General features: G+C 44.2%; 1 protein-coding gene across 1 annotated transcript in view; it reads left to right on the forward strand.

The window, feature by feature from the left end:
• The first annotated feature begins 533 nt into the window (after window positions 1-533).
• The window catches only part of AHNAK2 (AHNAK nucleoprotein 2), a 134,016-nt gene continuing 120,636 nt past the window's right edge, over window positions 534-13,913 (forward strand). The window contains exon 1 of the mRNA XM_082275852.1: window positions 534-674. Within this exon, the coding sequence (XP_082131978.1) occupies window positions 581-674 (94 nt within the window). The 5' untranslated portion in view covers window positions 534-580. The remainder of the gene's footprint in view (window positions 675-13,913) is intronic.

The following is a 13,913-nucleotide window of genomic DNA, read 5'->3' on the forward strand; positions in this document are numbered from 1 at the left end:
TATTTTAATATATTAGCAACTTTGAAAGTCATCCGTCTGAAATAGTCGCAGTCATCCATGCCGAACAATCGTCGATACCTGTGCACCTTGGGTGTTTATAAGCTGCTATATTATAACATATTTCCTTTCCTGTCAGTATAATGAAACATCCTGCTAATCAGATCACTAATACAGCCTATTGTCAGTTGTTGAAGATACAGTAGATCTGTCTTGTGATTCATATCGGCCTCAGGCAAGAATGGGAGATGTTTGTTTTGTTCTGTAACTCTCTCCTTTTTTTTTTGCATTGCTTTCTCCGAAGATAAAACTTTTTCTCCACCCCTTTAAACTTATTGGTGCCTCCAGAAGAGAACAGCCCAGCCACTTATAAAGAGAAAGTAACTTTGACAGATGCAATTGACTGTGCTGCATTGGGATAGCCCACAGCAGGCAGAGTCATGCCTAGATCCTAGGATTCCATGGGTCGATTGAAAGAGATACATTGCAAAATATTGGAGGTGGATTTTTCGCATATCCTTTGGCCTGAACAGGGCCTGACAGTTCTCCAGGAGTTGTGCAATGAAGCAGCGGTGGGGCTTACATGCAACATAGTTCTATGAGCAGCCTAAACTTTTCTGTAGCCCCCCATGCTAACAGATTGGAAGTGACTCCAGCTGTACGCAGGGATTCATTAGGTGAGTTACACAATCCTTTTTTTAATGGCATGATTGTTGTAATAGTAATTTGCAAGTGTTGCTTGCTAGTGTTTCAAGAATGTTTTTTATGTCTTTTATGTTGTGTTTCAGTGCCAGTTCACATATTTTGCATGACACTGAAAATCGCATTGTTTTCAATGATTCCTTTTCACGACAATGCAGCACAGCACAACTTTGGAAAAGGGTCCTGTGCTACCTTGCTGCGATTCCAGTGCGATTTTGGCCACAGAGAACATGCAAACCAAATTCAATGCACAACCAAATCGCACTACATAATCGCAGAGCCAGTTCACACATATGCGATGACAGATATCGCATGTCAGGGGCGTAACTACAGGGGTTGCAATTGCAACCGGGCCCCATGCTCCAGGGGGCCTGTGCGGCTTCTCTGTACACCTGGATAGGAGGGGCGGCGGGGGCAGCATGTAGAGAAATCACTGTCCTCCTTTTTCCTCCTGTAGCTGCAGGAGGAAAATGGAGGAGATTGGTTCCTCTGTATGCTGCCCCCGCCGCTCCTCCTATCCAGTTCACTTGTGTTCTGCTGTCTCTGGGCCCCTGTGTGCTCCCCTGTCCCCCCCTACTGTGCTGCCCCCCCCCCTACTGTGCTCCCTCCCCTCTCCTGCCAGCTGCTGCAGGGAATGTGTCACAATTAAGAACCAGGAAGGGGTCTGTAAATATGTAATTTACCAGCTCCTTCCTTTTCTGAATGGACAGAGTCATAGTCAGTGACATTGTAAAAAATAAAATAAAGTGAAAAAAAAAATACAATTAAAATACCAAAAAATAAAAACTGCTGACACCAGTGGGTGAACTTCCAGGATCACAAAGGTCACACTTGCGACCGGGCCCTGGCATTCCACCACCATGGGGAGGCCCCAAGATGGCAGGAAGGGGGCCCACTGCAGAACTTGCGAAAGGGTCCCGCTGCGGGACCGTAATAAAGGGCCCCACAATGAGAGTAAAGGGCCCCAGGATCAGTGGGAAGAGCCCCAGGCTTGAAGGGAAGGGAGTCCGGGGGGCCCTTCATGGTTTCTTGCACCGAGGCCCTCAAGGTTCTAGTTACGCCTCTGTCGCATGTTGTTCGCAGCGCACTGCTATGAAAATCACATGCAATGTCTGTGCAATGCAAATTCAGCCATACATATTGTATGGCTTAATTTGCATCAGATTCGGACACAACTCGCTAAGGACCCTTTTTTGGATCCGCACCAGATTCGGATTGCATGGGTTGTTTACACCTATGCGATCTGATTCATGTCCGAACTGACAGTTCGCACTGCAATATGCAAACTGATCTGGGGGTGTCGTTACCTTTGCATTGACACCCCCAGCGATTCGCATATGGCAGTGTGAACTGCCTGCGTGTTGAATGCGATGCGGGAACCCGCAGTGGATTGGCAGGGTTCCCGCATCGCATATGTGTGAAGCGGGACTTATTGCATTAGGAATGTTAAAATGGAATTCAATCTCTAGCAAACTTTTTCTCACCTGGGCCCCGGGTGTTTTCAGACATAACATGTTAGTGTGCGCACACATATACCTGGAAAGCAACCCCCTCGAGCGTTGCGTTGTTGATCACAAGCACTACTAATTTCTCCAGGTTCTGACTCTTCAGACACTTCGTTGTCCAACCTGCAATGATGTCACTCTCATGCAGGGGGATGGGAGTCACGCCATCACAGTGTACACTAAACAGTGCATGCAGCATTACCTGTCAGCTTTTTATTTTTTTATTTATTTTAGGCTTAAAGTGGTATTAAAACTAAAACCAAAATTGCTTTACCACTTGCCGACCAGCCGCCTTGTATAATCTGCGGCAAAGTGACGCTATTGTGCGAAATGATGTACCTGTACATCGTTTCATTCAATAGCCACTAGATGGCACAATCCTGCTGCCGGAGGCACGATTGCGCCCTGATTGGCTAGCGGGGATGTCAGTCAACGGGTCCAGTGGACCCGATGTCCGCCAGCCATCCACGATCATCCCCAGGAGAGGCAGAACGGTGATCTGCCTATGTTAACAAGGCAAATCGCCGTTCTGCAAGGGGACAAGATGAAGATTTTGTGTTCCTGCTAAGCAGGAAACCAGATCTCTGTCTTTCCCCAATCAGTGCAACCCCCACACAGTTAGTAAGCACCCCCTAGGGACACGTTTACCCTTTGATCACCCCTGATATTAACCCCTTCCCAGCCAGTGTCATTAGTACAGTAACAGTGCATTTTTTTTAGCACTGATCATTGTATTAGTGTCGCTGGTCCCCAAAAAGTGTCAGTTAGATGTCCGATTTGTCTGCCGCAATGTCACAGACGCACTAAAAATCGCTGAACACCACCATTACTAGTAAAAAAATAAAAATAAATTAAAATTCTATAAAAATATTGCATCGTTTGTAGACGCGATAACTTGTGCAAACCAATCAATGGACGTTTATTGGAATTTTCTTTTTTTTTTTTACCAAAAATATGTAGCAGAATACATTTTGGCCTAAATTGATGAAAAAATTGGATTTTTTAAATTTTTTTATTGGCTGTGTTTTATAGCAGAAAGTAAAAAATATTGTTTTTTTTTTTTTCAAAATAGTTTTTTGTTTATAGCGCAAAAAATAAAAAGCACAGAGGTGATTAAATACTACCAAAATAAAGCTCTATTTGTGGGAAAAAAAGGACATCAATTTTATTTGGGTACAGCGTCACACAAGTGCGCAATAGTCAGTTAAAATAAGGCAGTGCCATATCACAAAAAAAATGGCCTGGTCATTAAGAGGGTAAAACCTGCGGTTCCAGAAGTGGTTAATGATCATTCGATTGAATGGCTGCATTTGTTTTATTTTTATCAGGCTTCTTTCCCTCTGTGATCCAGCCAGTAAGGCTTCATTCACACACACAATGCGTTTTTTAATGCTTTTTGTAGAACCGCAGGACATTTTTTTAACATGGGTTCCTATGGAACACGTTCACATCAATGCATTTTTGTGCCTCTGCGTTTTTGGAAAGGGTCAGGGACTTTTTTTTAAAGGCATAACTGTGCTTTTTTGTGTTTTTGGTTCAATAGACTTTAGGCTAGGTCCACAACTGTCCGGTTGCATGGGCCATGGTGTGCGCGGGCAACATTTGACTGGGCTGCTGTGCTCCGCGACAAGCAGCTAAGAAGTCCCTGCACAATTTTTGAAATCGCAGCCCGCACGAGGTTTCCAGTGCAGATGCGATTTCCAGTGCGGGCTCCGTGCCATTAGGCGACACCACCCACACAGGTGTGAACCTAGCCTCAATGGAGAAGCTGCAGAAAAGCATGTAGCGGGTTTTTACCGTGTTTTTACTGTGATTTACATTTACATTTTTTAATCTGCCTTACGAAAAATTTGCCCAAAAAAAAAAGCATTAAAAATGCAAAAATGTAAAAACGCAGCAAAATCGCGGTAAAAACGCATAAAAAACACTGCAGAAATGCTCAAAAGCAAACTGCAATGGAGCCTAACATGCCTCTTGTAATAGAGTGCCTCTACTATGGATGAAGGAGCAGCAGAGTATCTTTAGACAGCAGCATTGTTAACTGGGGGGAGAGGAGTGCAATATATACTAGCAGATTTAGACACACTAACAAATTTAAGCCAAACTTCAGGTAACATATTTTAAAGCGGTTGTAAACCTAAAAAAAAAAAAAAAAAACCCTGCAAGACAAAGGCATAATGATCTAGTATGTATCGCATACTAGCTCATTATGAATTAGGGCTCTTTCACACGGGCGTTCAGTTTTTTTTGCCCGATCAGGTCCTTTTTTTTTTTTTTTGAAACGGACATGGATGACACCTGTGTCATCCGGTCCGTCTGTCCGTTTTTCATCCCATCCGTTTGCGGACATGTATCTCTATGTAAATACGGATGTTAGCGGATGACACCACTGACATCCGTTTTTGCGTCCGTTCCGTTTTTTGAACGGAAGAAAAAATAGGTTTCTCTTCCGTTCCAAAAAACTGAACTGAACGGAAAGGACGAAAAACGGATGTCAGCGGATGATCATCCGCTGACATCCGTATTTACATAGAGATACATTATGTCCGTTTTTTATCCACAAACGGATGGGATGAAAAACGGACATACGGAACACCCGTGTGAAAGAGCCCTTACTTACCTTAGAATGAAGCCCCGACACGGACCCCCGGACACCGCTGTGGGAGCTGACATGATCCCTCGGCGTCTCTTCCGGGTTCGGGGGCTTCGGCGCTGTGATTGGCCGGAGCCGCGATGACGTCATTTTCCGGCAAGCTCCCGGCAAGGAAAGCCGAAGGTCCGCCAGACCTTCAGAGCGCATGCGCCACTTGCGTGAGCGGCTGCATGCAGTGCAAATATCTCCTAAACCGTGCCGGTTTAGGAGATATTAATTGTACCTGCAGGTAAGGCTTATTATAGGCTTACCTGTAGTTAAAAGTGGAAAAAAGCGGGATACTACCGCTTTATGCAGAGACAGCAACAGTTTTTTTTTGTTTTTCCCCTTTTGAAAAAAAGGTTTTACATAAATAAATAAAATCTAACTATTGTATTCACCCCTGTCAGTGGTAAATGGTTTGTCTTAACCCTCTAACTGCTACATCTGCAGGACAACTTCCACTATTGAAAAACAACTGCGATATAGTAAATGTTATTTTTTGGGTTTAATGCTGCTGTTAAGTAAGTGAAGCTGAAACTTTGTTAATAATTTTCAGAATTTATCAGATTAGGATGTACTGTATGCCGTATGTCTACATGCAATTATGAAATGAGCATTTTGACTACTCTACTTCATAAATATGCAAATATATTGAGAGCATACACAAATTCTATAGGTTAGGTTCCCATCCTTCTATCCTTCTTAGATCCTCCTATCCTTCATACGTTTTTATGCATTTTCATACCTTGCCATTAAACTTATGTTATTTATTTTGTGGATTTAAGTTGCGCTACACTGTATTTATTTCAGTTTACCCACTTAAAGCGGAGTTCCACCCTCTTTTTCTTCTTTCCGGATTCCTGTGGGGAAAAGCATGTTAAAAAAGAATTGGACATTTTTTTTTTTTTTGGGGGGGGTCACTTACCTTATTTTAGGGGCATCTCTGTCCGTCTTCCCCATTATGCGGGCGCGGCCCCGGACGTCACTTCCGGTTTCGCATTGCGTCCTGGGAGATGTGAGTCATCAATCCCAGGATGCAATGGGAATGGCCGGCCGCTACTCTGATTGCCGATCGCAATCTACAGTGCATGCGCGAGATTGCGATCGACATTCTGGGTAGCTGAAACCAGGAGGAGGGACACAGCGGGGGACACAGCGGCTTCAGACGCCCACACCAGAGATGGCAGGGCTCTGCAATGAATTTTAATGGTAAGATTTTATCTTAATTCAATTACTGTCCTGTACTGTAATGTGGGTTAGTGTTAGTGTAATTGGCATTAGTTTAGGATTAGGGGGGTATTTTTATCTAAAAAATGTCTTTGTGGCCGGAACTCCGCTTTAAGGACCGGGCCTATTTCTGAAACTTGTTGTTTACAAGTTAAAATCAGTATTTTTTGCTAGAAAATGACTTAGAACCCCCAAACATTATATATATTTTTTTTAGCAAAGACTCTGGAGAATAAAATGGCGGTTGTTGCAATATTTTTTGTCACACGGTATTTGCGCAGCGGTCTTTCAAACGCAATTTTTTGGGAAAAAATACATTTCACTGCATTAAAAAAAAACTAAACAGTAAAGTTACCCGTATTTTGTTTCTATAATGTGAAATATATTGTTACGCTGAGTAAATAGATACCCAACATGTCATGCTTCACAGAAATATTTAAAGTCAATAGCTACACATACTGTAGCTTCTGACTTTTAATATTAGGACACTTACCTGTCCTGGAATCCAGTGATGTCGGCACCGCAGCCGATCGTCTCTCGGGTGCTGCCGCCGCCATAGCCTGTAGGGGAAACAGCAGATTCCCTACTGCGCATGCACGAAGTGCACTGCGCTTTCTGAATGGCCTGGGAACGGGGAATGAGGAGGGGGGGGGGGGGCAAAACTTCTGATAGACCTTGCTGCGACAAGGTCTGATGGAAGTGGGGGCGGGTACCACAGGTACCCGTTTCCCCCTGAAAGGTGCCAAATGTGGCACCAGAGGGGGAGGAGGAGACAAATCGGATGTAACTCTGCTTTAAGTTAAATGAATAAAATGAAAAATGAGAAAAATACCTTACCTTGCACTTGTTGCTTCCTGTAGGCACCAGGTTGTAGACTTTCTGGTTGGATCCTGGGAAAGCAGCACTGTGCAGGAATGCATTTTTGCAGGATTTGCAATCCTTTGCTTTTCCAGGATCCCACAAGAAGGCTCAGTGATGTCACCCTCTTAATGAGCCGAGGTGTAAGGTGATTATTTTTACAGTTTTCCTCCAATTATTGTTATTTTTTTTTTTTAATTGCTTTCACTTCGTGTTTTAACCACTTTACCACCGGAGGATTTTGCTGTCTTCCGTCCAGGCCACTTTTTGCGATTCGGCGCTGTGCGACTTCAACTGACAATTGCGCGGTCGTGCGACGCCGTACCCAAACGAAATTTACGTCCTTTTTTTCCCACAAACAGAGCTTTCTTTTGGTGGTATTTGATCACCTGTGCGATTTTTACTTTTTGCGCTATAAACAAAAAAAGAGCGTTTATTTTGAAAAAATAACAATATTTTTAACATTTTTTTATATGAAATTCCCCCCAAAAAAGATGTAAAAACCAATTTTTTTAAAAATTTTTGGCCAATTTGTTTAATGCTACATATGTTTGGTAAAAAAAATCGCAATAAGCGTATTTTGATTGGTTTGCGCAAAAGTTATTGCGTTTACTAACAAAGGGAAAGATTTCTGTCATTTTTGGTGTTTTTTTTTTAACGCGTAATGGCGGCGATCTGCGATTTCTTTTGCGGGACTGCGACATTGCGGCGGACAGATCGGACCCTTGACTGACATTTTTGACACTTTTGGGGGTACCAGTGACATTACTGCAGTAATCAGTGCTATATATATGCACTGTTACTGTAAAAATGACAATGGCAGGGAAGGGGTTAATTTTATTGGAGAGGGAGGGGTTAATGTATGCCTGGTGCTTACTGACGTGTAGGGGGGGAGGTGACTGAGTGAGTCATGGACAGATCGGATGTCCAGCTATGCTGAACAGTCCGATCTGTCACTCCCTGTCACTATGGAGATCCGCCCGCTGTGTTTACACACAGCGGGCGGATCTCCAGACTCGATCCCCGACGATCGGGTAAGAGCAGCGGCGATCGCCGCTGCTCCTCCCCTGGCCCGACTCCCGCTGTGAATGAAAACAGCGGGAGCGAGCCTCCGGCGGCGCGCAAGCGCCGCCCAGAAGGGGGAGTGTCCAACGACGTTAATACTACGTCGCTGGACGATAACGAACCACTCTGCCGCAGTAGTATTACTGTGAGCGGTTCTAAAGTGGTTAAGTCAGGGGTGGGTGTCAGGAAAAGTGGGCATTGCATGAAACTGAAGTAACTGGAGTATAAATCTTTTTCATATTAAATGTTGCTCTTTACAAATCAGTAACTTAACCCCTTCATGCCTAATCCTTTTTCTGACATTTGTTGCTTACAAGTTAAAATCAGTATTTTTTGCTAGAAAATAATTACTTAGAACCCCTACATATTATATTTATATTTTTTAGCAGAGACCCTAGAGAATAAAATGCTGATCGTTGCAATATTTTATGTCACAAGGTATTTGCGAAGCAGTTTTAAATGCAATGTTTTTGAAAGACACTTTCATGAATTAAAAAAAAAAAAAAAACAGTAAAGTTAGCCCAATTTTTCCTTTAATGTGAAAGGGGATGTTACGCCAAGTAAATGAATATCTAACATGTCATGCTTTAAAATTTTGCACACTTGTGAAAAGGTGACAAACTACGGTACTTAAAAATCTCCATAGGTGACGCTTTAAAACTTTTTTTAACCAGTTACCTGTTTAGAGTTACAGAGGAGGTCTTGTGCTAGAATTATTGCTCGCGCTCTAACAAACGTGGCGATACCTCACATGTGTGATTTGAACATTGTTTACATATGCTGGTGCGATTTACGTATGTGTTCGCTTCTGCGTGCGAACACGGAGGAACAGGGAGCTTCACATTTTTTTTTCTTATTTATTTTATTTTTACACTGTCCCTTTAAATTTTATTTTTGTTTTTATCACTTTTATTGCTGTCATATGGAATGTAAACGTCCCTTGTGACAGTAATAGGCAGTGACAGGTACTCTTTATGGAGAAATCCCAGGTCTAAAAGACCACAAATCCCTCCTTTGCACTTAAAAGCATTCAAAACTCCAAGTTTGGCTGTTTTGAATACTGTCATTTTTTTTAAATCGGCACCTTTAAGGCCCCGTTCACATAGGGGCGACGCTACTTCGCACCCTCTTAATGAGCCGAGGTGTAAGGTGAATAGCGAGCAGCGCGCCGCGACCTCGGAGCGGCCGCCACGGACTTCATAACATTGAAGTCTATGGCGGTCGCCTCCTGGTCGCCCCAAAGAAGCTCCGGACCCTTTTTCTAAGTCGGAGCGACTTGTGTCGCTCCTATTAGAACCGGTCCGCAGCTTCCCTATGGGAGGCGACCTACGGCGACCTGTGAGGCGACCAGGTCGCCTCACAGGTCGCCCTAGTGTGAACGGGGACTATAGCCGGGTCTTCGGCCAGCCAGTGTACGTTCCGGCTGGCCTCTTAGGCCTTCCGGTGGGATGGGAGACCCGGGCGACCAGTGGAAGGCGGCAGGGGGGAGGTCCCCTCCTGCTGCCTGTAATAACAGTTGAGCAGGTCATTCGCTGCATCGGTTGTTATTGCAAGAAATCCGATCGCCGCCTTTAAAAAATGGTACCGTGTGATGCCTCTGGCTGAAGCCGAGACCGCATATTTGCGTTCCATTGGCAGGAAGGGGTTAAGGCCCCTTTCACACTTGTGTGATTTGTCCTGCGACTTGGGACTGCAAAGTCGCATGACAAGTCATACCCCATGATTTCCAAAGAGTACGATTCATAGCTGTGCGACTTCAAGTCAATAGAAATATTTATAACAATCTCTATTGGAAAATTGGAAATATGAATTGAAATATTTGGCAGTCTTACCCTAGCATCTGACTGTCCTGCATACATTAAGGCCTGGTTCACACTAGTGCGATTTTAGATGAGTCCCACAGAATCACATGACACTGAAAATCACATTGTTTTCAATGGTTCTTTTTCCGGACAATGCAGCACAGCACAATTTTGGAAAAGGGTCCCGTGCGATTCCAGTGCGATTTTGGCCCCAGAGAACATGCAAACCAAATCCAATACACAACCATACACCAAAAGTTGTATCAAATCACAGCTGCAGTAGTGTGAACCTGGCCTAGGTGTTCAGATGAGAGCCCTAGAGCTGTCCTTGAACCATGACCCTGATATTATGACAAGGCCATGAACCCTAATCAGGCCCCTTGTCTAGCTAGACCAGAAATCTGAGCTGGCTTCATTACTCTGACAAAATTACTAAATATTAAGCCTTCAACTTCAGAGGTAACTATCTTACAAAATGTCAATAAATCACAACTTTCATTTTAGTTTGGCCCCCAGGAGTGCCGCTGCCTGGTAAATATTTGCCTTCCCCCCCTCCCACAATAATCGCAGCGTGACCCTGCCTGGCCCTGCACAACCATCGCAAGGAAGACAGCATGGGCCTACGGAGTTGTGTTAAAAGACCAAAAACATTAACCCATTTATATATTATTATTATAGTGTTATAGTAATATTAGTATTTACATGTGGTGTCTACACTCACCCGCCACTTTATTAGGTGCACCTTGCTGGTACCGGGTTGGGCCCTCCTTTGTCTTCAGAGCTGCCTTAATTCTTCATGGCATAGATTCAACAAGGTGTTAGAAACATTCCTCAGAGATTTCATCACGCAGTTGCTGCAGATTTGTCGGCTGCACATCTATGATTCAAATCTCCCATTCCACCACATCCCAAAGGTGCTCTATTGGATGAGATCTGGTGAGTGTGGAGGCCATTGGAGTACAGTGACCTCATTGTCATGGTGAAGAAAGCAGTGGTGAGATGATTGGAGCTTTGTGACATGGTGCATTATCCTGCTGGAAGGAGCCATCAGAAGATGGGTACACTGTAGTCATAAAGGGATGGACATGGTCAGCAACAATACTCAGGTAGGCCGTGGTGTTTGAAAGATGTTCAATTGGCACTAAGGGGCCCAAAGTGTGCCAAATAAATATTCCCCACACCATTACACCATTACACCACCACCAGCCTGAAGCGTTGATACAAGGCAGGATGGATCCATGCTTTCATGTTGTTTACGCCAAATTCTGACCCTACCATCTGAATGTTGCAGCTGAAATCAAGACTCCTCAGACCAGGCAATCTTCTGTTGTCCTATTTTGGTGAGCCTGTGAGAAGTTTAGCCTCAGTCTTCTGTTCCTTCTGACAGGAGTGGCGCTCAGTGTGGTCTTTTGCTGCTGTAGCCCATCTTCTTCAAGGTTCGATGTGTTGTGCATTCAGAGAGGTTATTCTGCATACCTCGGTTGTAACGAGTGGTTATTTGAGTTACTATTGCCTTTCTATCATCTCAAATCGATCTACCCATTTTCCTCTGACATCAACAAGGCATTTTCCTCCACACAACTGCCGCTCACTGGATATTTTCTCTTTTTCGGACCATTCTCTGTAATCCCTAGAGATGGTTGTGTGTGAATATCCCAGTAGATCAGCAGTTTTTGAAATACTCAGACACGCCTACCTGGCACCAATAACCATGCCACGTTCAAAGTCATTTAAATCCCCTTTCCTCCCTATTCTGATGCTCGGTTTGAACTTCAGCATGTCATCTTCACCACATCTAGATGCCTAAATTCATTGAGTTTCTGCCTTAAGATTAGCTGATTAGCAATTGTGTTACCAAGCAATTGAACAGGTGTACCTAATAAAGTGGCCGATAAATTGGAAGGCGAAGCCTGGAATTGTGGGAGGGGAGGAGCCGCCTCTTCTGGGCTGCCCCAGGATTCGTTATCCCACCCACCTCTGCCCCTTTTCTACAATATTCCTTCTTCTTTCTCCCTTCTTGGCAGACCCTCTTTATTTTACAGGCCTACCCGAACGATGGTTTTGGCACACTACTATCGCAATTTTATTTAATATATAAAGTTTTTGGTGCGAAGCACCAGTTGCCTGCGCTCAGAGTGGTGTAGTCTCCAGTCCACCTTATGAGGGTCTTTCAACTGTTTCTGGAGCTGTGGACACGACAACCCAGGAAGAATGCTACGGCCTTGCTGCCCCTTAAGTGTCCATTCACACTACCTCGACTTGTCAGGCGACTTGTCAGCCTAACAAGTCGCGGTCCATGCAGTGCTACAGGACCCGTTCTAATAGGAGAGACACAAGTCGCTCCGACTTAGAAAAAGGGTCCTGTACTACTTTGGGGCGACCTCGGAGCAACTTGCATAGACATTCATTATATGAAGTCTGTGCAAGTCGCGGTGCATGCGACTTGACAGGTTGCCCACGAAGTCGGAGCGACCTAGTGTGAACCGGCACTTAACGACCAGGGAAGTCTGGAAACACTGTAAACAACAACAAACACAGGGCGCACAGGCCTAGTGCATTATGATTTGGATGGTTTATTTAAAAGTAAGGATTAAAAATACTCACAAACGAGTTCTTGTTAAAAGCATATAACATAAAGAACGCAGTCCTCAGTAAAGGGATCCGAGGGTGAGTTGTCCCTTGAATTCGTGAAGGCTAGCGCGTTTCGAGGCTTAGCCTCTTCCTCAGAGCCTAAAAATGCATGTCTAGGCCCTTACTTAAATACTATACAATGACATTTGAAACAAGACACAGATTGGGGTCAGGCCCTCCTCCTGTGGGGCGTGTGCAAGAGGCGCCCGCCCACATCATCAGTGGGCAATGCTGAAGTCATATGCATTGTGGAGGGAGCCTCCCCCTAAAAATATTTTGGTCAGAGGGTACAAAACAATAAAACAGTATAGTGATGTTTAACCACTTGCCGACCGCCGCAAGTACATATACTGCAGCGGTCAGCCCCTCACAGGCACAGTGACGTACCGGTACGTCACTAGCCTGTGAGGCTCTGGGGAGCGAGCGCGGGCCGCCGGAGGCGCGCTGCCGCGTGGTCACGGACCCCCCCGCGCGTGTGAGTGGCGGACCCGATGTCCGCCGCTCACTCACGATCATCCTTGACATCGGGAGAAAGGCAGGTGGCTGATGTAAACAAGCCGCCTGTCATTCTCCCCTGTGTAGGAACAGTGATCATACGGTTCTGCTATGTAGGACCGTTGATCATTGTTCTTACACCTCAAGCCACAGCCAATCACAGTTAGAATCACGCCCCTAGGGACACACACCACCCCTCCCTCGCAAAAAAAAGTTAACCCCTTCACTACCAGTGTAATTTTACAGTAACAGTGTATATGTATAGCACTGATTACTGTAGTAATGTCACTGGTAACCCCAAAAGTGTCAAAAATGTCAGTCAAGGGTCCGATCTGTCCGCCGCAATGTCGCAGTCCCGCAAAAAAAAATCACAGATCGCCACCATTACGCGTTAAAAAAAAAAACAACAAAAATGACAAAAATCTTTCCCTTTGTTAGTAAACGCAATAACTTTTGCGCAAACCAATCAAAATACGCTTTTTGCGATTTTGTTTATCAAACATATGTAGCATAAAACAAATTGGCCGAAAATGTTAAAAAATTTTGATTTTTACATTTTTTTGGGGAATTTCATATAAAAAAATGTGAAAAATATTGTTATTTTTGCAAAATTGACGCTATTTTTTTGTTTATAGTGCATGATCAAAAAATCGCACAGGTGATCAAATACCACCAAAAGAAAGCTCTGTTTGTGTAGAAAAAAAGACGTCAAATTTGTTTAGGTACAGCGTCGCACGACCGCGCAATTGTCCGTTAAATTCACGCAGTGCCGAATCGCAAAATACCCCCTGGTCAGGAAGGGGGTAAAATCTTCCGGGGCTTGAGTGGTTAAAGTGGTAGTACAAGAATTAAAAATAGAAGAGGATGCAGAGGGTACTACTAGTTTCATTGGGAGATGTAGATAGATCCAGTCATGGAATATGTGTAGCCATGGAGATTTATGATCTTAAATTTTAAATGCAAATAAATGCAGTCATGAAACGTGTGTAGCCATGG

Source organism: Pelophylax lessonae (genome assembly GCF_965119305.1).
Source record: "Pelophylax lessonae genome assembly, chromosome: 13".
Lineage (NCBI taxonomy): Eukaryota > Metazoa > Chordata > Amphibia > Anura > Ranidae > Pelophylax > Pelophylax lessonae.